The sequence below is a fragment of the Lepus europaeus genome, unplaced genomic scaffold (assembly GCF_033115175.1).
Source record: "Lepus europaeus isolate LE1 unplaced genomic scaffold, mLepTim1.pri SCAFFOLD_3_1, whole genome shotgun sequence".
NCBI lineage: Eukaryota > Metazoa > Chordata > Mammalia > Lagomorpha > Leporidae > Lepus > Lepus europaeus.
In genome coordinates this window covers 10,258,781-10,284,416 of record NW_026909276.1, presented here as the reverse complement: position 1 = coordinate 10,284,416, position 25,636 = coordinate 10,258,781, and the positions used below count along the sequence as shown (strand labels likewise).

Below are 25,636 nucleotides of genomic sequence, written 5' to 3'. Positions count from 1 at the left end.
TTTTTGTTTTAAATTTTACTATAATACACTTTCAGTTTATGTTTTAATCCCAAGCTTAACCCTGCACCTTAAAATACAATAAATAGTAAGTAGGAAAAAAAATCTCTGTTCCTTGAGTATAGACAAGGCTGTAAACAATAATCAAATCTCAAAATGTCACTGTCACTCATATACATTCTCTTTTTTTGTAATCTGTATATAAGTTACCATAAATCAGGAAAAACATATGGGATTTGTCTTTTTGGGGCTGGCTTATTTTGCTAAACATAATGGTTTGCAGTCCTATCCATTTTATTGCAAAAGACAGCATTTTAATCTTTTTTAAGGCTGAATAGTATTCCATGGTATATATATACCACATTTTGTTTATCCAGTTGTCAGTTGATTGACACCTGGTTTGATGGCATTTCTGAGCTGTTGTGAACTGAGCTTCACTAAACATGAGGATAGAGATAAAATAATTTCTTTCTTTTTTTTTGCGTCTTTGTACAAGATTTTATTAAAGATCTTTATAAAGTAACATCCAGACTCCATACAGCTGCCAGGGAGACCCTGTTATGCTGTGGGGACTGGCTGAGGCATGGCAGGCGGCTCTGGCTTCCCACCCTTCTGCTCCGAGATGGGGGTGGTGGGCAGAATCTCATCTTTGGGTTCCACAATGCTCACGTGGTTGGGCAGGGGCTTCTTGGGGCCAATCTTACCACTTGGGTCCCAGGGCAGCATGATCTTCACCTTGGTGCCCAGCACACCCTGTCTGAGCAGCACATGGCGCACAGCAGTGTCAACACAGTAGTTAACAGGGTCCCCACTGTGGATCATCAGGCCGTCCACAAACTTCATGGACTTAGCCCTCTGTCCTCGCAGCTTCCCAGACACCACGACCTTGCAGCCCTTAGCTCCGCTCTCCATGATGAACCACAGCACACCATAGCAGGCCCTCCGTACAGCAAGCCCTCCTAGGAGTTTGTAATGCAGAGACTCTGCCTGGGCAATGGCACACAGGCCCCTCATGGCCACCTTTTCAGCATAAAGCTCTACGCTGCCCTCTGGGAAGCCAAACCTCTTCTGAACGACGGCAGTCAGTTCCCGGATTCGCCGCCCTTTCTCACTGAGCACATTCTGTGTCCTGGTGGCTAAAATAATTATTTCTGTCCTGGTTGGTGTAACTCGGACCTCAACTCCAGAGTAGCCATTTTCAGCCAGCTCCTGGGTGAGAAACTCATTCAGCTCAGCTTTGAAGATGCCATCAGCAACAAACTTCCTCTTCTTAGAAATCTGCACCACCATCTTGCCACTGCGCGCAGCCAAAGGGTGAGATAAAACAGTTTCATATGTGGATTTTATTTGGCTTGAGTAAATTCCTAGGAGTAGAATGTCTGGGTCATATGTAGATATATTGTCCAAGTTTTGAGGAATCCCCATACTGTCTACAGTAATGGTTGTACTAGTTTCCATTTCCATCAACAGTGTATTTGGGTACATTTCTCCCCAGATCCACCTTACTGGTTTTTGATTTTTGGATGAGAGCCATTCTTACTGGGATGAAGTGAAACTTATTGTGGTTATTTTCTTAAAGATTGTTTACATAAAAGAGTTACAGAAAGACAACCTTCCTTCTACTGATTTACTCCCCAAATAGCTATCATGGTCAGGACTGTGTCAGACTGATGGCCGAGTCAATAGCTTCATCTGGATGTCCCACATGGTCCAGGACCATGAGCCTCTTCCACTGCTTTCCTGGATGTATTATCAGGAAGCTGGATAATAATTGGAGCAGTGAGGACTCAAACTGGCACCAAGAGGGTTGCTCACAGTGCAGGTGGTGACTCCACACACTGCCAACAGCACGGCCTCTCACTGTACTTTTTATTTGCATCTTAATGTCTATTGGTCCTGAGCATTTTTTCATTTTTCATTTTGAATTTTATCCTTTGAAAAATGTCTGTACATGTCCTTGGCCCATTCCTTAATTGGATTTTTTGTTTTGCTGTTTAGTTTCTTGAGCTCTTAATAAATTCTGGATATTAATCCTTTATTGTATAATTTGCAAGTAATTTCTTTCATTTTGTTGGATGCCTCTTCACTTTGTCAAAGGTTTCCTTTGCAGTACAGAAGCTTCTTAGCTTAGCATAATTGTGTTCACCTAATTTTTTTGCTTTTATTGCCTTGCTTCCTGGGTGTTTTCCAAGAAGTCTTTGGCTATGCCAATTACTTGCAGAGTTTCTCTGATGTTTTTCTTTAGTCATTTGATGGCATTCAGTCATAGATTTAGATCTTTGATCCATTTTGTGTTGACTTTTGTAGAAGCTGTAAGGTAGCTGTCTTATTTCATATCTCTGTATGAGTAAAACTAATTTTACCAGCACCAATTGTTAAAGACACTGTCCTTCTCCAAGGATTGATTTTAGCTCTTTGTAAAATATTAATTTATGATTGATGTGAGTTAGTTTCTATGGCTTCTATTCTGTTCCATTGGTATACATGTCTATTTTGTGCCAGTACCAGGCTGTTTTGATTATAATGGCCTTGTATACTATGTCTTTTTTTTTTTTGGTGTTCTGGTTTTAAAACAATTTTTTTTTAATTTTTAATTTTTTATTTTTTTATTTTTTAACTTTTATTTAATGAATATAAATTTCCAGTGTACACCTTATGGATTACAATGGCTTCCCCCCCCCATAACTTCCCTCCCACCCGCAACCCTCCCCTCTCCCGCTCCCTCTCCCCTTCCATTTGCATCAAGATTCATTTTCAATTCTCTTTATATACAGAAGATCAATTTAGTATAAAGATTTCAACAGTTTGCACCCACATAGAAACACAAAGTGAAACATACTGTTGGAGTACTAGTTATAGCATTAAATCACAATGTACAGCACATTAAGGACAGAGATCCCACATGAGGAGCAAGTGCACAGTGGCTCCTGTTGTTGACCCAACAAATTGACACTCTAGTTTATGGCGCCAGTAACCCTCCTAGGCTGTCGTCATGAGTTGCCAGGGCTATGGAAGCCTTCCAAGTTTGCCGACTCTGATCACATTTAGACAAGGTCATAAAAGACAGAGTGAGGATAGTAACCAATGATCCTAAGAGTGGCATTTACCAGGTTTGAACAATTATACAGCATGAAGTGGGGAAGAGGACCATCAGTACACACAGGTTGGGAGTAGAGCCATTGGTGGTAGAGTAGAGGTTATGATTACAAAGGAATGAGGCCCAAGTGCACTAGACAGGGCCTAGAACAAAGGACAGAGTCATTATTAGAGGAGCTAAGAAAGGTGCTGTCTAAGCTACAATGAAGTTTTCTGATTGAGAGGCAAATAGAACCTGATAGAAGGGGCTTGATAATAATCTGGTGGGCTTTAGGCCTTGTAAATTCAGAGGCCCAGACCTATCTATCTCTTCACATGGGGTATATCCTAAGGGAGGTGTGAACCTCCTAGGGGAAGGCACTCTGTTGACTTTCATTACTTGGCTGGCCTGGGAGGAGAGCTGGCCAGGTAAAGGCAGGTAGCATCTCTAACAAGAAATGTACAGTTCTGCCTGCAATGTTGCTGACCCTACTTGACCACACCCTCAGCTGCAGTGGTCACTTTGGAAGTTGGGCTGAGTGAAGGGCTTTTCAGCTTAGAGCCAATCAGATCTGTGGCTCTGACCTGGGCATCCTTCGACTCCAGGGCAGGTCCATTTCCAGTGATCCAACTCTTGGCAGAGCTGCCAGGGCTCTTCACAAGCTGACTTCTGCTGAAGCCCAGGCTTACCACATTGAAAGCCACTGCAGTGGACTGGCCTGTTGGGTCTCCTTGAGGGCAGATCACTGTACAGATCAGCCATTAATAGGCCTGCCACCCATTGCTTCTTATGCCGAGCTTTCTTTTCCTCCTGGTTTTTGTTAAAGCAGACCAGAGGATGCAAGTCAAGGGAGTGCCCGTTTCCCATCTCTAATCTTCGGTGGCCTGAACTACAAGTCTATAGTCACAGGCATGTTCTGTAGTAGTTTTTCTAAGGTAGACAATGCCCATGAGGAAAATTATATTCTCAGTTTAAAACTTTCTTTCCCTTTGGTCTGAAAGGGAGGTTTTTTTCTACTTACTGTATACTTCGCTGATGGCGAAGTGAATCTAGCTGTGAGATTATTATTTGAGTTCTTATTTTGGCTATGCTCTTGCAGAAAAATGTTAGCCATCTCTTTTCTAAGGTCTAAAGATTAAATTGTGCATCCTACAGATTCCTTCGTAATAGAATTAGTTTCCTACCTTGAAGAGAATAGAGAAATGAAAGAACAAGTTGGGCTTAGAATAGAGAAATGAGGGAGCAAGTCCTAGATCGCTTGCTGACAATAGCAATATCACATGAATACTTAGCAAACCGTTTCAACCATTAGATAACAACTTAAGAAAACATTTACCAGAAGGTCCAATGCCTTCTATAAATTTTAAGAATCATGTATTTGAAAACACCTCTTAAATATCTAACATGGTGTAGTTTGTTTAGCCAGTAAACTTAAGCACAACCATATAAAATGTTTTTAGTTTCTTTCTACCAACACGTTTAAAACATATGATACACAGATTCAGGTCCCACAAATTAAAATGTATCTTTGATTGATTTTAGCAGCTTAAATTTATGGACAATCTTATCTATAAGCCATTTAAAATAAAACTCTTAATAAAATTTCCCCATGTGGACATACAATATGTACACACATATAATATAGCATAATAGACCAATGTAACAATTTTAATAATAGCTTTTAAAATCTTTAACTCTTTTTGTAGAATGCCAATTGATTTGAATTGCTTTTTCTTTTAGTAACCTCAGTTAACCATACTTTCTCTCAGTTGGTACTGTTAATACATTATTGGCTTCATCTGTTTACAGAGCCATCCCAAAGTACTGAATACAATAAAAGTGGCTGGAAAAAGTCCATAGGAACCTATAGGAGGACAGCTAAACACAGAACCAACAACGCTTTAGTTTTATGAGCAGCAGATCATATATAACTGTGGATGACAAAAGACTTTAAGTCGCCATGTTTAAAATTATAAACTCATCAACCAACAAGAGGCACTTGCTTATTTCACAGTATTTTTGAAAGCACCTGTAGGATTTTACAAGTATTTAACCCTTTAAGTCTCTGGGGCTTTCTCATTAAGATAACTATCATGTCTAGTAACACAAGATCATTAGACTTTTGAATTCTCAAACATTTGTATTAATAGCATTTTCCATTATAGAAACTTAAAGTCTGGTACCACATCACATCTTGACAGTCCTTCTAATATACTCCAAATAGACTGATTAGTTGGTGTCTCTATAAGATGAGAGACATAGGTCCTTCGATTTTTTCAGTTGGGCCCAAACTGGAAAAACCAAAGTCCAGGATTTACTGGAAATTTTAGAGTCCAGATTGTTTGAAACTTTGATTTTTTGAATGCCTGTCAAGAATGCCAAGAAGGCTCAAAATCCAAAATATCTGGTTGAAATAAGATTTCTTAAAATCATGACATAACATAGACCAAATTTGATCATTGTTACAAGGTGATTATTCAAATTTTTGAAAAAAGCACATATTTAAATAACCCATAGCTCTTAATAAAAATTCAGCTGTTTTTGAACAATTAGAATTTAACAGACATCAAGAGAACATAATAGATTACTTTAACACATTGCTTTAACAGAGCATCAGAGTTTAATTCTATGTCAAAGAGGAATTGAGCTTCCTGTGATCTTTTGCTGTGAGGTTTCCTTCCTTTACCTTCTTTCATATTGGTGACCATGTTTCTGTGTTTCTGTGTGTAAGACATCTTTAAGCATCTTTTGCAGGGCAGGATGAGTGGCAACAAATTCTTTCAGTTTCTGTTTGCTATGAAAAGTCTTAATTTCACCTTCATTCACAAATGAGAGCTTTGCAGGATATAGTATTCTGGGCTGGCAGTTTGTCTCTCTTTGTACCTGGGCTATGTCTCGCCATTCCCTTCTAGCTTGTAGGGTTTCTGATGAGAAGTCTGCTGTGAGTCTAATTGGAGATCCTCTAAGAGTGATCTGACGTTTCTCTCTTGTACATTTTAGGATCTTTTCTTTATGTTTCACTGTGGTGAGTTTGATTACAACATGTCGTGGTGAGGATCTCTTTTGGTCATGTTTATTAGGGGTTCTATAAGCTTCCTGTACTAAGATGCCTCTGTCCTTCTCCAAACCTGGGAAATTTTCTGCTAGTATCTCACTGAAAATGCCTTCTAATCCTTTCTCCCTCTCCATGCCTTCAGGAACTCCTAGAACCCGAATGTTGGGTTTTTTAATAGTATCCTGTAGATTCCCGACAATATTTTTTAGATTTCTAATTTCTTCTTCTTTTCTTTGGTTTGCCTGTTTCCTTTCCTGTTCTCTGTCTTCTAAGTCTGATATTCTCTCTTCTGCTTCGCCCATTCTGTTTTTAAGGCTCTCTAATGTGTTTGTCATTTGATCTATTGAACTCTTCATTTCATTATGATTTCTAGTCACTATCAGAGTTTCTTGTTCCACTAGTTGTTTCATTTCATTTTGATTCCTCCTTAATATTTCACTTTCACGAGAGAGATTTTCTATCTTGTCCATGAAGGATTTCTGTAGTTCAAGAATTTGTTTTTGAGAACTTCTTAATGTTCTTATCAATTTTTTGAGATCTGCTTCTTGCATTTCTTCGATCTCATCATCTTCATAATCTTGAATTGGGGTGTCTTTTTCATTTGGGGGCGTCATAGTTTCTTCCTTGTTCTTGTTAGCTTGGTTTTTGCGTTTGTTGTTTGGCATGTTGGAGATATTTGGTTTCTTCACTGTGGTGTTTTTTCTTGTTACACTATGGCTCTATATTAAGTGGACTGTCTGCTTTCAGTGTTGCCTTAGAGGCTTGAGATGAGTGTGGACTGAGAGCTGTGTTTGGTTCCTCAGGGTTGAGGGTGTGTCAAGGATGACACTCCCAGGTTAGGTGTGGTAAATCTTTCTTTTTTTGATTTAAAAGGGAAGTAATTCCGCACAGCTGAACGTAATTGGAGGTAGTTAGCAGGCAAATGATATACCCACAGGAGCCAGAGATCGGAAGCTCTTTCCCAAGGACCACACAGGGAATCTCTGCTGCCCTCAGTGTGGGCTCCAATTCTCCTGCAGTCTCCCACTGGGTTGCCAAGTTAGATGCTAATCTCCTGTTATTTCACCCCTCCCCACAGAGTCAGGTTTTTCTGCTAGGCTCAGGGCTGGTGCAGACCTGAGGTCGCCCTGCTTATGACGTATGTCCAAAATGGCGCCTGCTCTGTCTTGCTCGCCTTTGAGAGGTGAGCGGAGAGAGAGAAACTTGTGTCCGTATCAGTCACTTTTTTTATTTTTTTTCTCTCTCTTCTAGTTAGCCTGGTGAACTTTTCCCCATGGAGTTTCAAGCCTCGTTCCCTCTAGCCTCCTCTTTCCGCTTGCCTGCTGGTATCTCGGGCTATGGAGGTTCGGCTCACCTCGCGTTCCAGCGCTGGTGCGTTGAGTCTGCCGCTGGTGTCCCGAACTTGGGCTCCCACGCTCTCCACGCAGGTCCACTGTGAATCACTTGTTCCGGAAGAGTTTCCTCTGCTGTTTCATCCCCTACTCTTCCTTGACCCTGCAGTATCTCCACTTATATTGAACTTTCTCTGCCCTCAGACTAAGTGTGCTCCCTGCCTATTCCGCCATCTTGCCCTTCTGTATACTATGTCTTGAAGTCTGATATTTTTATACCTTTAGTTTTGTTTCAATTGTTCAATATTACTTTAGCTATTCAGGGACTCTTTCATTTCCATGAGTTTTAGCACTGATTATTCTAGATCTGAGGAGAATACCATTGGCATTTTTCTTGGGATTGCAGTGAATTTGTAAATTGGATAGAATTGACATGTTGATGATATTAATTCTTCCAATCCATGAACATGCAAGTATCTTCCATTTTTTGATTCTTCATCTGTTTCTTTAATATTTTGTAATTTTCATTGTACAGATTTTTCACATCTTGGTTAAATTTATTTCAAGTTTTTTTTTGTAACTTTTGTGAATGGTACAGTTCTTACAAGTTCTTTTTCAGCCACAGCACTGCATATAAAAAGGCTATTGGTTTTTGTGTGTTTACTTTATATTTTTCAACTTTATCAAACTCTATTATGAGTCATAGTAGTCTCTTAGTGGGATTCTTGGTTTTGCTAATATATAGGATTGTATCATCTGCAAACAGGAATAATTGGACTTTCTCCTTTCCAGTTGGTGTCACTTTGGTTTATTTTTCTTTTCAAAATGACTCTGGCCAGCACCATGGCTCACTAGGCTAATCCTCCGCCTGCGGTGCTGGCACACCGGGTTCTAGTCCAGGTCGGGGCGCTGGCTTCTGTCCCAGTTGCCCCTCTTCCAGTCCAGCTCTCTGCTGTGGCCCGGGAGTGCAGTGGAGGATGGCCCACGTGCTTGTGCCCTGCACCCCATGGGAGACCAGGAGAATCACCTGGCTCCTGCCTTCGGATCAGCTCAGTGCGCCGGCTGCTGCGGCCATTTGGGGGGTGAACCAATGGCAAAGGAAGACTTTTCTCTCTGTCTCTCTATCTATCTCTCTCTCTCTCTCTCTCACTGTACACTCTGCATGTCAAAAAAAAAAAAGACAAAATGGCTCTGGATTAAATTTTCAGTAAAGTATTAACTAGCAGTGGTGAGAGTAGACATTCTTGCCTGGGTCTTGATCTTAAAATAAATGCTTTCAACCATTCAGTAAGAGACTGGCTGTGAGTCTGTCATATATTGCCCTGAATATGTTAAGGAATGAAGGTTTTTTCATGAGAGGATGTTGCATTTTATCAAGTTATTCTCCTGCATCTATTCAGATAATCATATGTTTTATTTCTATTTGTTACTGTGATGTGTCACATTTATTATTTTCTGTATGTTGATAAATTCCACTTCATCAAGACAAACAACCTCTCTGGTGTGTTGTTGGATTCAATTAGCTAGTAATTCATTGAGGATTTTTGCATCAATGATCATCAGGGATATTCCTCTATAGTTCTCTTTCTCTGCTGTATTTAATCTACGTCCCAACTATCCCACACCTAGTCATACGTATGAATGAAATTCAATGAGCACATGAAAGAGATACCTCAGGTCCCATAGTCAACACTATTCAAAATAAAAGGTATGAAATCAGCATAGGTGCATGAATCAATGAAGAAAATGCAATATATAAAAATAACAATATTTTTGGCTATAAAAAGAATGAGATCCTACTATTAGCCACAAAATGGATTTAACTGGAGGTTATTATGTTGAAATCAGACAGACATAGAAAGTTAAATACTGCATTTTATCCTTGTCATGTGGAAGTTTATCAAATGTAGACCTGAAATTGGAATGATGATTACTGGAGACTAGGGATTATGGGGGCAGGATGGATAGGTTGGATAAAGAGTACCAAAACAGAATAAATAAATGTTAATGTTCCACAGCATAACAGGGTGACTACAGCTCATAATAATATATTTTGTGTTTCTGTTTTGAAAACAAATATATTAGTATCACAAAATGGATTCATGGCAGTGATCATGAGGAAAGTGGCATATTCTTAGCATATTCTTATATGAATGGTATTGACATATACTGTATATTGACATATACAGTAACACAGTATTTATAACTATATACAAATATATATCCATATCATTTTTATACTCTGCTGATGTAAACTTCCACAGATAACAGAAGATATGTGATATAGTTGCTTCTGGGTCTGTCTTTCCACTTAGCATGGGTGTGTCCCTTTTGTAGCAAATGTCAGGAATTCATTCTTTTTTTTTTGAGGCTCAGTCATATTGTGTCATGCACATATAAATTTTGCTTTATCTAACTTTCAGTTTATGGACATCTTAACTGATGCAATATGTGGATTTGGTTGCAATAAACATGGGAAGAACTCTCTGATGTGCTGACTTCATTTAATTTAGTTTCAAATGTGCTGTTTTCAGTATAATTTTGTTATATTTCCCTGTGTTAGACAATTGATCTTAAAATAAATCCACCCAGAGTTTTTTGAGGTATCTCTCTATACTGTTTTCCACAATAGTTATGGTAATTCATATTCCCACCATGTCATAGAAAGTATCCTTTTCTCTACAGCCTCTTCAGAATTTTTTTATATCTTGATTTTGGCATAATAGCCATTCTAACTTGTGTGAGATTAAATCTCATTGTGGTAGTAAGAATTTTTATGTTTCTGTCGATTATTTGTGTTTCTTTCTTTGAAAAATATCCATTGCTGTGTTGGCACTGTGGAATAGCAGGTAAAACCACCACCTGCAGTGCCAGCATCCCATATGGGTGCCAGTTCAAGGCCTGGCTACTCCACTTCTGATCCAGCTCTCTGCTATGGCCTGGGAAAGCAGTGGAAGGTGCCCAAGTCCTTGGGCCCCTGCATCCGCATGGGAGACCTGAAAGAAACTCCTGTCCCCCAGTTTTGGATTGGAACAGCTCCAGCCATTGTGGCCAGTTGGAGAGTGAACCAGCAGATAGTCTGTCTCTCTGCCTCTCCTTCTTTCTATGTGTAACTCTGACTTTCAAATAAATAAATGGATCTTTTAAAAAATCCATTGCTACTCTTTGCCCATTTCTTAACTGGATTATTTTTTGTTGGTTTTGTGGGCTCCTTATATAGTATGTATATTAATACTTTATCAGATACATAGTTTGTAAATATTTTCTTCCATTCTGTCAATTCTTTTTGCTTTGTTTCTTTTGCTATGCAGAAACATCTTAAGATTGATGTAATCCCATTTCTCCATTTTTTGTTTTATTGCCTGTGGTTCTAGGGTGTTATGCAAAAAAGTCTTTGCCTAGAATAATTTTCTGCAACAATTCCTCTATGGTTTCTTCCAGCAGTGTGATTGTTTCAGATGTTAAGGTCATACCCTTCATTCATTTTGACTTGATTTTTTTATATAGTGTTTAAAGTAGAGGTCTTGTTTCAATCTTCTGCCTGCAGAAATCCAATTTTCCCAATACCTTTTCAAGGAAATCTTTAGCATGTTTGTCAAAGATTAATTGGTTATAAATTAGCAGAGTTATTTCTGCTGTTTCTGTTCAGCATCACTGAGTTAAACGATTATGCAACTGCCATACTGTTTTGATTATAATAGCCCTGTGTCTTGAAATCTGGTACTGTGGTGCTTCTAGCTTTCATTTGATATATTTTGTATCTCAATCTAAATTTTAGGATTTTTTTCCAGTGGGGGATGCCTTGATATAATTTTGATGGGGATTACAATGAATCTGTAAATTTGGGGGATATTATGGTCACTTAGAATAATATTAATTTCTCCAATAGTTGAACCATGGAAAATTGCTTTCATTTTTTTTTTGACAGGCAGAGTGGACAGTGAGAGAGAGAGACAGAGAGAAAGGTCTTCCTTTGCCGTTGGTTCACCCACCAAATGGCCGCAACAGCCGGCGCACTGAGCTGATCCGAAGACAGGAGCCAGGTGCTTCTCCTGGTCTCCCATGGGGTGCAGGGCCCAAGCACTTGGGCCATCCTGCACTGCACTCCCAGGACACAGCAGAGAGCTGGACTGGAAGAGGGGCAACTGGGACAGAATCCAGCGCCCCAACTGGGACTAGAACCAGGTGTGCCGGCGCCGCAAGGCGGAGGATTAGCCTACTGAGCCGCAGTGCCGGCCTCATTTTTTATATATTTTGTTTATTTCATTAATATTTTGTGATTTTCATTGTAGAGATTATTCAGATCCTCTGTTGAATGTATCCCATTATTTAATATTTGGTAGCATTCCTGAGTGGTGTGGTTCTTATAAGTCCTTTCTCAGCCAGATAATTGTTGGTATGTACAAATGATATCAATTTTTGTGTTTTGATTTTGCATCCTGAAATTGCTGAATATGTTTGTAAATTCTAATAGTCTGTTATGAGCAACTTTTTGTTTCCCAGTATAGAATCATATCATCTGAAGTAATGCTTTTATTTCCAGCTTTCCAATTTTTATCATTTTAGTTTCTTTCCTTGCCTTATGTCTCAAAATAAAACTGCAGGAACTATATTGAATAAAAGTGGTGACAGAGGAGATCCTTATCTGGTTCCACATCTTAGTCAAAATAATAGCAACTTTCCCCCCATTCTACATGATGTTGGCAGTGGTCTTGTCATACTTCCTTTATCGTGCTGAGGTATGTTCCTTCTATACCCATTTTTTATTATTTTATCTTAAAATGGTATTGTGTTTTTGCAAATGCTTTCTCTGTATCCATTGTGACAATTTTATGAATTTAGTCTTTATTTTTTCAATGTTATGCACCACATTAGTCATCAGTGTATGCTGAAACATTCATGAATCACTTTCAGGTACCACATATAAAAAGCAAAATCATTATTTCATCTCAATTTAAGTCAGACTTAAGACATTAGAAATATGAAAATGTATATTATGCAACTGTCTGTTAGATATTATGAAATTTCTTATTGTAAAATATACTCAATGTGAAATATGAATTTCTGGGACTGGATTGTGGCATAGCAGGTAAAGCCACTGCCTGAAGTGCTGGCATCCCATATGGGTGCCAGTTCAAGTCCCAGCTGCTGCTCTTCCTATCCAGTTCTCTGCTATGGCCTGGGAAAGCAGTAGAAGATGTCCCAAGTGCTTGGGCCCTGCACCCACATGGGAGACCTGGAAGAAACTCCTGGCTCCTGGCTTCAGACAAGGGCAGCTCCGGTCATCGTGGCCAATTGGGGAGTTAGTGAAACAGCAGATGGAAGACCTCTCTCTCTCTCCTCTCTCTGCCTTTCCTTCTCTCTCTGTGTAACTCTGATTTTCAAATAAATAATAAATAAATCTTTTAAAAATATTAATTTCTTTTATCAGCTTTTTCTTTTGTCTATTTGTCATTTTTACTTAATTTCTAACAGATTCTATATGTCTTTTTACTTTTTGTGATAACATATCTTAAATTTGCATTACAGTAAATTGGCTTAATACTGCACAGGATAAGGAGTTTACCAAGCAAAAGGACCCCGGTTTAGTTGGAATATATACAAAGGCTATAAACCTGTATGAATTTTTGCCAGCTGGTCCTTCATAGTTTACTTCAATGTAACAGAACCCATGATAACATAACAACTAAATATTTCATGTGTGGTTACAAAATAACAAATAAGTTAATTTAGCTTTTAAGCCATTTCCTCTGAGTTTATGCTCATTTTTAACAATTAGTGAGATTTAGGTCAGTAGAAAAGAGACAATAAGCAGGCAGGAGAGTGGCCTAAACCGGGGTACTGTGTTTAAAATTATATTTGCCTGGAACAAGCCAAAATCAGGAGCCAGGAACTCATTGTGGACCTCCCATTTCAGAGAAAGGATTGCAAATGCATGAATCATCACCCATTGCTTCCCAGGATGCTCCTTAGAAGGAGTTTGAATTATTAGAATCTGAACCAGAAGTCAAACCCAGGCTTTCCCAAGAGAGGATATAAGAATCCCCAGGATTGTCTTAACAACCTTACCAAAAGGCCACTCCTCTGTATTATCCTTGCCAAAAAAATTAACACATCAAATTATAAAGGGAAGAATGGGGGCCAGCACTTTGGTGTAGTGGGTAAAGCCACCGCCTGCAGCACCAACATCCCATATGGGCACTGGTTTGAGTTCTGGCTGCTCCACTTCCAATCCAGCTCTCTGCCATTGCCTGGGAAAGCAGTAGAAGATGGCCCAAGTCCTTGGGACCCTGCAGCCATGTAGGAGACCCAGAAGAGGCTCCTGGCTCCTGGCTTCAGATTGTTGTAGCCCCAGACATTATGGCCTATTGGGGAGTGACCCAGCAGATGGAAGACCCCTCTCTCTCTCTCTCTCTCTCTGAATCTCCTTCTCTCTCTGTATAACTCTTTCAAATAAATAAATAAATCTTTTTAAAAAAGGGGGAAGAATGGACAAATCTGGAATGCAGGGTATTTTGTAGGACTCTTATAAATGAATGTGAAAAATAAAAAATGGCAGTAATGGAGAACATTCTGCATTTAAAGGTATTGAAGAAATTTAACAACCAGATACAATACATGTACACTGACTCAATCCTAGATTCAAAAGTAAAGACAGACTAAGGACCAATGGGGATATTTGAAGATACTATATAATATCAGTATAATATTAACTTTACCAGGTATGATAAGGATATTGTAGCTGTGAAGTAAGACACTCTTCTTAAAACAAGATGCCTGCTGAATTATTGAGGGATAAAATGTCAGAACATCTGTAACTTATTTTCTTTCTTTTTTAAGATTTATTTATTTATTTGAAACAGAGTTACACAGAGAGAAGAGAGGCAGAGAGGGAGAGAGAGGTCTTCCATCCGATGGTTCACTCCCCAGATGGCCACAATGGTCAGAGCTGTGCCGATCCAAAGCCAGGAGCCAGGAGCTTCTTCTGGGCTTCCCATGTGGGTGCAGGGGCCCAAGGACTTGGGCCATCTTGTGCTGCTTTCCCAGGCCATAGCAGAGAGCTGGGTTGGAAGAGGAGCAACCAGGATTAGAACCAGTGCCCATATGGGATGCTGGTGCCTCAGGCCAGGGCATTAACCTGCTGCACCACAGTGCTGACCCCTGTAACTTATTTTTAAATAGTCCTGCCACCAAAAAGCAAAAAAAAAGTATAAAAAGGAGAGTAAAAGAAAAAGAAAATATAAAGTATAATTTTTTTATTGATGAATCTAGTGAAGAATGCAACTATGTTCATGTTTCTCCCTAGATTGCTGCCAGTGAAATATGAGAAAAGCATTTCAATTCCATGACCAGAAAGCCAAGGGAAGACAGATATGTAAGGATGGAGTGAACATCTATATCAAATGCTAGCATAAAATACAATGAGATAATAGCAAAATTGACTTTGAATATAGTTCTTAAAACTCACAAGAGATCAACAGTTTTCTTGAAGGCTTGTCTTAGAGAAATAGAGCTCCTACAGTGTCCCTGTAGCCCCAAATCCCAGCTGAGCTATTTGCCTTGATTACACACCTGAGGAAAAGTACATCACCCACAGCTGATGCCTTTCCTTGGGTCTTTGACAATTCTTCTAAAGTGGGAAAAATGTTTTGATTGCAAAACTCCTAAAAAATGTTCATAATCTGTTTACCCAAGGCTATCCTTCAAATTTTAAGCACAATGTCTTTACAAGCCCCAAATCTCTGCCTCTGGCTCTTATGAATTATACTCCCACACTAACTAAATTGCCCCTTTTTTCTTTCATCTCACTATTTAGTTTCTCCTTTTGTCCCTACTCAGAGTGGAAAATGACACAAATATTAAGTGGGAGAGAAAATTTTCAGTACAGAAGCCATGGGTACTTGGGGACACTTCTTGTTTGTGAAGGAATGTACAACATACAGCAAAAGGGGATCCCTTGCTCTCTCCTACTGAGGGCAGTAGTAGCCATAGTAATAAACAATCCTTGCCCAAGACATTTCCCAACATTTACTCCTGATGATATTGACACATTCTTCACTGCTGCAGGACCACACCCTTTTTATTCCATGTTTCTATACAATAAATGGATCAAAATGGTATTTATAATGTTAATATTAAATTAATCATTCAAATAAAACATTTTTAATAAATCCACATTTACTGAGCACATTAACTACTTACTTTTAACTCTTATAGAAACACATTGGCTATAAGAAAATATCAACTATTTTATGTTGCAAACAACCGTAAATAAGAGTCTAACAATGACAGCTAACTGGTTCTTGGAGGAAAATGGTTACTCAGAATACTGTAGTGCAAGAGCAGTATAATGCTATTTCCTGGTCCTCTGCCATCTGTAGCTGTGTAGCCTCACTGATGAGGAAAAAAAATTCCTAGGAAGCCCTAACCTGGCCAGAAAGAAGCCTGAGACAATCATCAGAAGCTAAGAATTTCTTAAGAATAAAATTGTAATCCCCTTAGAATTTTCAAATACAATATTCCTACTTAAGATACATTTCTGCTCTTGGAAACAAAGAGGCATGTGATTGGAGTGAGGGGAAGACCCAGTGAAGATAACCACCATCCTACAATACTCAGGTCAAATCTGCTGGCATGTGAAGTGTAGATTAAGGTACTATAATCCAGAGAGTGGATATGGCATGTATTGACAACACATTGGTGGTAATTTCCTCCCTCTGTTTTCCATAAACTGTTATTTTAAAGATTTATTTTGTTTATTTGAAAGACAGAGTTACAGAGAGGGGTAGAGCTGGAGAGACAGAGCGAGGGAGAGAGAGTGAGAGAGAGAGAGAGAGAGAGAGAAATAGAAAAAGTTTTCCATCTGCTGGTTCAATCCCCGAATGATGGCAATGGTCAGAGCTGAGCTGATCCAAAGCTTGGAGCCAGGAGCTTCTTCTGGGTCTTCCACATGGGTTCAGGGACACAAGAACTTGCCCATCTTCCACTGCTTTCCCAGACCATAGCAGAGAGCTCAATTGGAAGTGGAGCAGCCAAGACTTGAGCTGGCCCCCAAATGGGATGCCAGCGCTGCAGACCAGGGCTTTAACCCACTGAGCCACAGTGCCGGTCCCTGTTTTCCATAAATGTTTGCTCCTATTTACTTGTGGTGAGGAACATTTTCTTGAATGAGAGTATATTCACAGTAGATACCTTGTCAAAGGTCAAGATAAGAAAAGGGTAAACCTGAAGGGCAAGTTAAATCTTCAGGCCTAGAACACATTGTTCTTTACTGAAATTCAGAAGACTTCAGAAGATGAAGCAAAAATAGTTATTCCTGGGGCATTGACCTCATTCCAGTAGGCTTAAGTCTAATGGGTTTTTTTTACTTTCAAATCTGGTCATGAATCACATATTGAAGTTTTGATCAGGATTACCTGCATGTATGATGGTAGCTCCTTAAGTTTATATCTCCTATGACATTGCCTCCTATTATTTTGTGTAAGCACATTTTACAATGATCACAAACTCCACAATTTTCTAATGATGCACTTCACAGATTGGATCAGTACCATTATGTGACACCTGACTGTAGTTGGCTTTTGGTATTGTTGTTGTTTCTTTTAGTTTTATTTTGACATACAATTTTGGTGAGAAATACAGAAAGTTACAATAAATAACAGGCATAATGCCAACTACTTCTATAAGATAATTAAATAGTCCACCTTTTATGTCAAATTTCCCTGAAACACAGACCTATGGATTATGTCTGATGATGCAAAGGAAAATTTCCTTCATAACAATGAGCATGTGGAAGTATATTTGAGTCTTGACTCCATTGGGTTTGAAGTAAACACCTGGGGAAAAGAGGAAAGGAAGCAATGTTCTTGAAACTCCGTGCAGCAGAAACCTCTTCCACTCAAATTTCAATATAGTGCCTTCCTCCCATTGCCCTGAGGAACTGTCAAAGATTTCAAGATGGAGGCATTAACTGAGACTCCCAGTTTTCCCAATGTTTGGAAACACAACAGTAACAGGAAAAGAGAGCTGTCTATTTGCAGCAAAATTACACTGGGGAGCATGCCAGCTGGATGCAATCACAATGCTCAGGAGTATCTGGTCTGAGGTTTCACTCTGTTTTCCAACCCCCAAATGTGACCATTCACTTTAATTCAAGACAAAAAGCTAGCAGCATCCCTGGAAAGCAAATTGTGCATATATATATATATATATATATATATATATATTATATATATATATATATATATATACTGTGTGTTTGTGTGTGTGTGGTATCAACAAACACTAAACATTATTTTGCATTCACACAGCCCCATGGTTAGAAGCAGGGGCTATGGTAGGCCTCTCTCTACTCCTGTGTTCCACAGCATCGCTGTAGAGAACTTTACAGACTAAAGACACTTCATTTGTTCCTGGGAAAATTTGATGCATATTTTATTCTTTAAAAGCCAGTAATGGTCAGGGACTCCCTGGCTCACTCTACACAATATTTCAAAAAGTTTGTGGGAAATTGAATTAAAAATAGCATACACACTCAATGAATTTTCTGAAAACTCCTCTTATAGGAGTTGGGAAGACTCTGAAATTTCACTCAGATATAACAAACAGTACACACATAGGATACAAGGCAAACTTGTACAGACCCAGTGAATTCTCTCACCCAGTGCTCATTTAACAAATGGAATTAAGGCTAGATCCCAAAGATTTGCATGTGTATCCTCTCAAAACAACAGGAATTTCAAAGTCTCTTCCATAGTCTTGCTTTAAAGGGGTTCACATCATTTCTTAATTTCATAGAATATTGATTTTTATCTTATATTCATTATTTTATTTCCCTGACTACAGCCCCAGTATAATGTCAAAAAGGGCTAGATGTATCTTTGTCTTGGTGGAGTTACAAGGAAAACATCTTCCGTGATACTGTATTAAATACAAGTAATTTGCTGTACACTTCTGTTAGACAATCTTGATCTAAATAACCAAGTCACTGTTTTTAATTATCTTAATAGTTGATTTTTTTATGTCTTGATGCTGAATTTTATTAAATTATTTGTAACCTTTAATCTAAATGATCATGTAATTCCTTGTATTGGTCACATATTCAGATGATTTCCATGGTTTGTTGAAAATGGTAAATACACCCTTTTTCTTGTATTTACCTTATTATTCATCTGTTACAATTTCATCTATGATATAAGTTAAATAATATTTTGATCAGAATATTTGTATCTCTTGATAAATGAGATGCTCTTTAATTTCATTTTTAATTTATATCCTACTTCAAGTTGCATCATCTGGAGCTTTCCAAAAGAAATCCAAAAATATTCCATTCATTTCCAATTACGGGAAATGTTGGAAACAGTTTTTTTTTTCTTCCTTAAAAGTTGGGAATATTCTATAAGTCTGGACCTGCAATTTTCTTTTGTGAAGGTTTTCTCATCAAGTGTTTCAAAAATTGGTTGAAATCAATTAGTTTTCATACTCTTTTTGTTTAATTCTATGTCAATAGTGTTTTGGAAAGCTGCTTTTCAAAATACAGTGATTTTGGTCTCTTTCATCAAATTTTCACTTCTAAGAATGTCATAAAATATAATTTTCTTGGTGTCTTGATAAGTTGCATGAGCTTTTTAAAGAATAATTCTGTTTTAATTTGCTGAAATTGGTTGTTTTCTTAATATTTTGTTACTATCAGCATTTCATTGACATCTGCTCTTATCTTTTTCTTGACTTTATTTTTCCAGCTTTATATACCAAGATACAATTGAATTCAGCTACTATCCTAGTCCCATTAGCGTAAGACTTCAGAGTTTAAATTCTTGTAGAAGTTTGGGAACCAAATTATGTTCAAACCATTTCAAACAAATTGCCACTTGTGGTGCCTGCATCCCATATGTGAGTGCTGGTTGACTGTCAGTTACTTTGCTTCTGATCCAGTTTCTTGTTAATGTACCTGGAAGGCAGCAGATGATGACTGGAGTCCTTGGGACCCTGGGAGACCCAGATGGAGTTCAGGATCCTGGCTTCAGCCTGGCCCAACCCCGGCCATTGCAGCTATTTGAAGAATGAACCAGGAGATGGAAGAGCTCTCTCTATCCCTGTTCCTCTCTCTCTCTCCCTCTAACATTACCTTTTAAATAAACAAGTCTTTTAAAAATTTAATGTTAAAACAATACTTTTTATATTGCCACCAAAGAAAGAGAAATACTGAAGAATAACTCTAATAAAATATATAATCATGTAACATCCATCAGTATATGATGAAAATGATAAGACGAAAGAAATCAAAGAAGACCTAAATATAGTTTATATTCATAGATCAGAGACTCAATATTGTTAACGTGTCAGTTCTTCCCAACTTGATCTACAGATTCAACACAACCCCAATCCCAATCCCTGCAAATTGTTTTGTTGATGTTGATAAAATGATTTTAAAGTTTCCATGGAAAGGCAGAAGGCTTAATAACTTTTCTTCTGATTTCTCACAACTCCCAATGACTTCCAGAGCTTCACTTCTGATTCCAGATGTGTGGAGGATTTCCCCCACAAAGCAGTTCTGTAACACCAGCTGAATGTCCTACAACCCAATTCAGTTCTCACCCTGGCTGCCTGGAGTTAGCACAGACCTCTCAGTGTAAGGGCTGAGTACCACAATACTGCCCTGCAGATGCCAGTCACAAGGCCAGGTGTAAACTGTATTTCTCACAGCCCCCTCCTGCGTGTGCTAAAATGGTTCAAAGAACCCCTGGGAACAGGTTTACTATAAGGGATGTTATGAAGGATAGAAATGAGTGGCCAGATGAAGCAGTTTCTAGGGTGAGATCTGGAAGGGGCCTGGCAGTAGGAACTCCTGTTCCCATGGAGTTAGAGCTCACCACCCTCTTCATGTGTGGACATGTTCACTCACCTGGACGTTTACGGAGTTAGGAACTCACTTTCCTCCCTCCTCCTTAGAGGATGGGTGGGACTGAAAGTTCCAAGCTTCTAGTTATGGCTTGAACTTGGTTGTAACCAGCCCATCCAGGAGCCTAGCATTACCTCAAAACAGAAGTTGTATCTGTCACCCAGGAAAATCAGTGCCTACCACTCAGGAAATTATAAGGGCCTAAAGAGCTGTGTCAGAACTGGGATCAAAGGCCAAACACTAGAGTAAAAGATTCTTCCAGCACCTGTATTTACAAGGGTTTTAGGAGCTCTGTGCCAGGAACTAAGAACAAATTCTCTGTATATATATATATATATATATATATATATATATATATATATATATGTGTGTGTGTGTGTGTGTGTGTGTGTGTGATTTATTTATTTATTTATTTGAAATACAGAGCTACAGATAGGCAGAGCCTGGGAGAGAGGTCCTCTTGTAGCTCACAAAACCTGTTTAAGAGAACAGTAATTTCTTTCTCTTTTTTAACAAAGATTTTTATTTATTTGAGAGCCAGAGTTACAGAGAGAGAGAGGGAGAAACAGAGAGAAAGGTCTTCCATGTTCTGATTTACTCCCCAAATGGCTGCAATAACTGGAGCTGTGCTGATCTGAAGCCAAGAGTCTGGAGCTTCCTCCAGGTTTCCTATGCAGGTGCGGGGGCCCAAGGTCTGGGTCATTTTCCATTGCTTTTCCATGCCATAGAAGAGAGCTGGATCAGAAGTGGAGCAACCAGGATTCAAACTGGCACCCATTTGGGATGCTGGCAATGCAGGCAGCAGCTTTACCTGCTATGCCACAGCATTGGCCCTAAGTTTTGTGTTAAGTCTTGAAGTCAGTAATCTGAGTCCTTTCTTGTCCTTATTCAGTGTTGTGTTGACCTTGCCAGGTATGAAATTATAAGAAATATATACAAGGGCTGGCAAACTATAGGGAAAAGAATAGATAATATTAGCAAGTTATTAGCAAAAGAATAGATAAATGGAATAGGTCAGAAAATACATACTTATAGTTAGCCCATCTTTGGCAAAGGAGCACACATAATACAATAGAGAAAGGATAGCCATTTCAACAAATGATGCTGGAGCAACCAGACATGACATGCAAGAGAAAAAATAATGAATCTCTAGACAGGGATCTTACTTCACAAAAATGAACTCAAAATGGATCACAGACATAAATGTAAAGCTCAACATTATGAAACATATAAAAGATAACAGGAGAAAACCTAGGTGACCTTGAGTTAGGCATTAACTCCTGGCTTGGGCCTGGCCCAGCCCTTGCCATTGTAAGCATTTGAGGAATGAGCCAGTGAGTAGAAACATTTCTCTTTCTCTCTCTCTCTTTCTCCTCCTCCTTCCCTCTCCCTCTCTCATTACTTCTCAAGTAGATTAAATAAACAATATTTTAGAAAAGATATGAACAACACCCCAAAATCCTCATATATGATAAAGGAGCTTGTATCCAAAATATACAAAGAATGCTTAAAACTAAAAAAATAAGAAAACAAACAACCCAATTAACAAATGAGAAAAAGATCAGATACCTCACTAAAGAAGATCTATAGGTGGAAAATAAGTATTTGAAAAGATGTTCAGCATTGTATGTCATTAGGGAATACTTAAATCAAACTGAATTACCACTAGAATGGCAAAATGAAAAACTTGACAGTACTAAATACTAATGAGGATTTGGGACACTGGAACTCATCCATTTCTGGTAAAAATGCAAAAGGATTTGACCACTTTATTTTATTTATTTGAAAGAATGACAGAGAAAGAGAGGGATCTTACATCTGCTAGTTTACTTCCCAAATGCCCACAATGGCTGGCAAGCACTTGGTCATCTTCCACTGCTTTTCCAGGGGCATTAGTAGGGAGATAAATCAAAAGTAGAGCAGCTGGGACTTGAACCAGCCTTCCAATATGGGATACTGTGTTGCAAGTGATGGCTTAAGGCATTGCATCACACCACCAGCCCCTGGTACCAGCACTTTAAAAGATATTTGAATGTCTCACAAAGCTAAGCATAGGCTAACTTTGGAATCCAGAAACAGTGTTCCTAGGTATAGGAGGGTGATTAAGAAGTTCATGAAAAATGGAATTATAAGATGTATATTTCATTTTTTCATTACATTTTAAAATTCATTCATGCTTTTTTCAAAATGTGCATTTCCCTCAAGTTTTGTTTTTGTTTTTTGTTTTTGGACAGGCAGAGTGGACAGTAAGAGAGAGAGACAGAGAGAAAGGTCTTCCTTTTTCCGTTGGTTCACCCCCCCCCCCCGCTTCTCCTGGTGTCCCATGCAGGGCCCAAGGACTTGGGCCATCCTCCACTGCACTCCCAGACCACAGCAGAGAGCTGGACTGGAAGAGGAGCAACCGGGACAGAATCCGGTGCCCCGTCTGGGAATAGAACCCGGGGTGCCAGCACGGCAGGTAGAGGATTAGCCTAATGAGCCATGGCACCAGCCTTCCCTCAAGTTTTTGAAGATCCTTTGTATTTATCCAAATGATTAAAAAGCTTTTTGTCCTCACAAAAACCTACACATTAATGTTTCTATCAGCTATATTATAATTTCAAAAAACTGGAAGCAACTAAGAAACTGATTCTTGAAGAGGTGAATAGATAAACTGCTCTCCTTTCTGGGAGGCTATTATTCAGGATAAAAAGAAGTGAGCCATCAAGCCATGAAAGACATGGATAGATGAAATGCATATTGCTTAGTGAAAGAAGTCTTAGAATGAAAGACTACAAACAATGTGTTTCCAATTATATGGCATTCTAGAAAAGGAAAAACTATATAGACAGTAAATGTAAAAAGATTCATGGTTGCCAAGGGCTTGGGAAGGGGAGAGGTAGGTATCTGGAACATGGGATTTTTCGGGAAGTGGAACTATTCTATGCATGACTGTATTAGATACATGTGATTGCGTGCAACATAAGGAGGGAACCAGTGTGAACTGTGGACTAAAGTTAATAATAATAATAATTTGTCAGTATTAGCACACTAATGCAAGATGTTAATAAAGAGAACTGAGTGGGGGGGTGGATTTGGCCACTCTCTGCTTAATTTTCTGTAAATCTAAAAGTGCTCTGAGAAAATAAAATTTTAAAAAGCCATCACTAAAATGAACACCAGATGAGGACATTAGAGCCCCAGCCAGAATGGAGGCAGAGTTCAGGAATCTGATTTATGCTTCAAACTCCACATATACAATTTTGTGCCCTTTAGAGAAAGTCAGTAAGAGACAGACCAGGTCTTCCGACCTTGCACCCACCAGTCCCTGCCAGCTATGCCACTACTCCCAAGAACAAGGGTGGCCTGAAACAATCTATTCTAATCTGCAGAAGTTTACATAAAGAAGCTAACACAGTGTGGGAACTCAATAGATGGGAAATGGAGTAGGAATGAGAGCATTCACAGTATACCTTTTTATGTATTGTTTTTTCTTGTTTTATTTGCAAGTTACAGAGAAAGAAAGATCTTCCATCTGCTGGTTCACTCCCCAAATGACTGCAACAGCTTGGGCTCGGCCAGGCTGAAACCAAGAGCTAGCAGCTTTATCCAGGTCTCCCATGTGGGTGCAGGGGCCCAATTGGTTGGGCCATCTTTCATTGTTTTAGGTGTGTTAGCAGGCTTGAAAGTGGGACAGCCAGTACTCAAACTGGTGCCCATGTAGAATGCAAGCATTGCAGGCGGAGGCTTAGCCCACTATGCCGACCCATTTTTTTCTTTTTGAACCATATGAATATATTATACATTCACATTTTAAATAATAAAAATATTTATTAACACCTGTCCCATAAGCAAGAAAAAGAAGATAACTATTAATCTGACATGGTAAATTTTCAAATCAAGGTGATAACAAAAACATTTTTTCTCATTGTTCTAAATTCATTCCAATGTTTCTTTCTTGCCTGATCCAGGGAACTGTACTTCTTACATGATCCAGGAAACTGATTCATATGGGAAACTTAACTATCTAGAAAACAGGGGCACCTGCACCTGTCTGTGTGTTGCCTTAGTGCTGTTCGGAAATCTTTGTTCTGTTCTATCCCATGAGACATATGAATCCTTCACATACACTCACCAGTAGTGAGGCCACCCAAGTAGTGATTCTCAGAGACAGGAATGAGGTATCAGCAAAGGGTAAAGCTGGGGAAAATATATCCTCAGTAGTTTGTCAACCCACAGGGAGTTTTAAGATTTTCTAGCAAATTTGATCTTGTCACCTAGGTGAGAATCACTGAGATTCTTAATGTTCCAGTTACTGAGGATTTTATATCTGCATTTAGAAAAACATTCTGATAAGATCAGTGCTTGGAAATATTTTCCTTGTCTTGTTATGAGGATAAATCAGAAAATGCTATATAGTCAGAAGTATCTGCCTTCTAACAATTCCATGTCCTAAAAGATGAAGTGGATGATAGGTGACTGAAAGGAGAGAAGATGTGAGTATGCAAATGGACACTGTTTGAGAGTTTTAAACAAAGTGGGTTCTGAACTAGACTCATAAATCTGTCCTTAGTCCAATTTAACCTGACAGAAAATATATATAAAAATGTTGGCCTGAGGTCTCTCACTGTCTGTTTCCTTATTGTTCTTTGCTTGTGTATTGGATGAAAGATCTTTCTATTTTTACTTAAGCTTCTGACTTAAGACATACGCTTAGCCTTGTCTCTGGTTTGCTGTTGTGTTTTGTGTTCAGAATAATCTCTAGAGTCACTGTAGACAACTTTGGGTCAGTAAATGTAGATCTTCCATAGGTGATCAGCTACAGAGATGAGTGCAGAACCCTGGACACAGGACTTGAGCCTGTATCTGTGCTGAGGTTGCCCGCAGTGGCGTTAGTTCAGATCATAGTAGTGATCTAGCAGGAGAAAAGGCAGTACCTGGGGTAAATGGCCAGTGTTTCCCTAAGACTGACACTTGGTTTAAGAGAAAAGGTGTTGGGAATCTCACTTTTAGATCTAACTGAAAATACATAATGTATTTCCCAGGTATTGTTACTATATAGATAATAATTTAAAGTTTATCTTTCTCAGGCCAAGAGTACTAAGTACTCTTTGCAAATGCTAAAAATGGTTGCAGATTTCTCTTCTGGTATATGACTTCGTGCTTGAGGCACACTTAAATTTGAGGACCCGCATGAGTCAGGGTTCCTTTGTGTTGTTAATGTTGTTTGAAGATTCAGCATGTTTGTTTCTTTCTGATTAATAACTGCCTCTTAGTGTGATAGTGGGGGATTTATT

General features: G+C 38.8%; 1 protein-coding gene across 1 annotated transcript; it reads right to left on the bottom strand.

Moving 5' to 3' along the window:
• Positions 1 to 493: 493 nt before the first annotated feature.
• On the bottom strand, positions 494 to 1,287 carry LOC133755117 (small ribosomal subunit protein uS3-like). Its single transcript, XM_062185393.1, has one exon. It carries the CDS (start codon positions 1,285 to 1,287, stop codon positions 556 to 558), a length of 732 nt encoding a protein of 243 aa, XP_062041377.1. The 3' UTR covers positions 494 to 555.
• Between the last annotated feature and the right edge of the window lie 24,349 nt (positions 1,288 to 25,636).

Coding starts and splice junctions, on each gene's coding strand:
- LOC133755117 (XM_062185393.1), bottom strand. CDS start 1,287: ATGGTGGTGCAGATTTCTAAGAAGAGGAAGTTTGTTGCTGATGGCATC.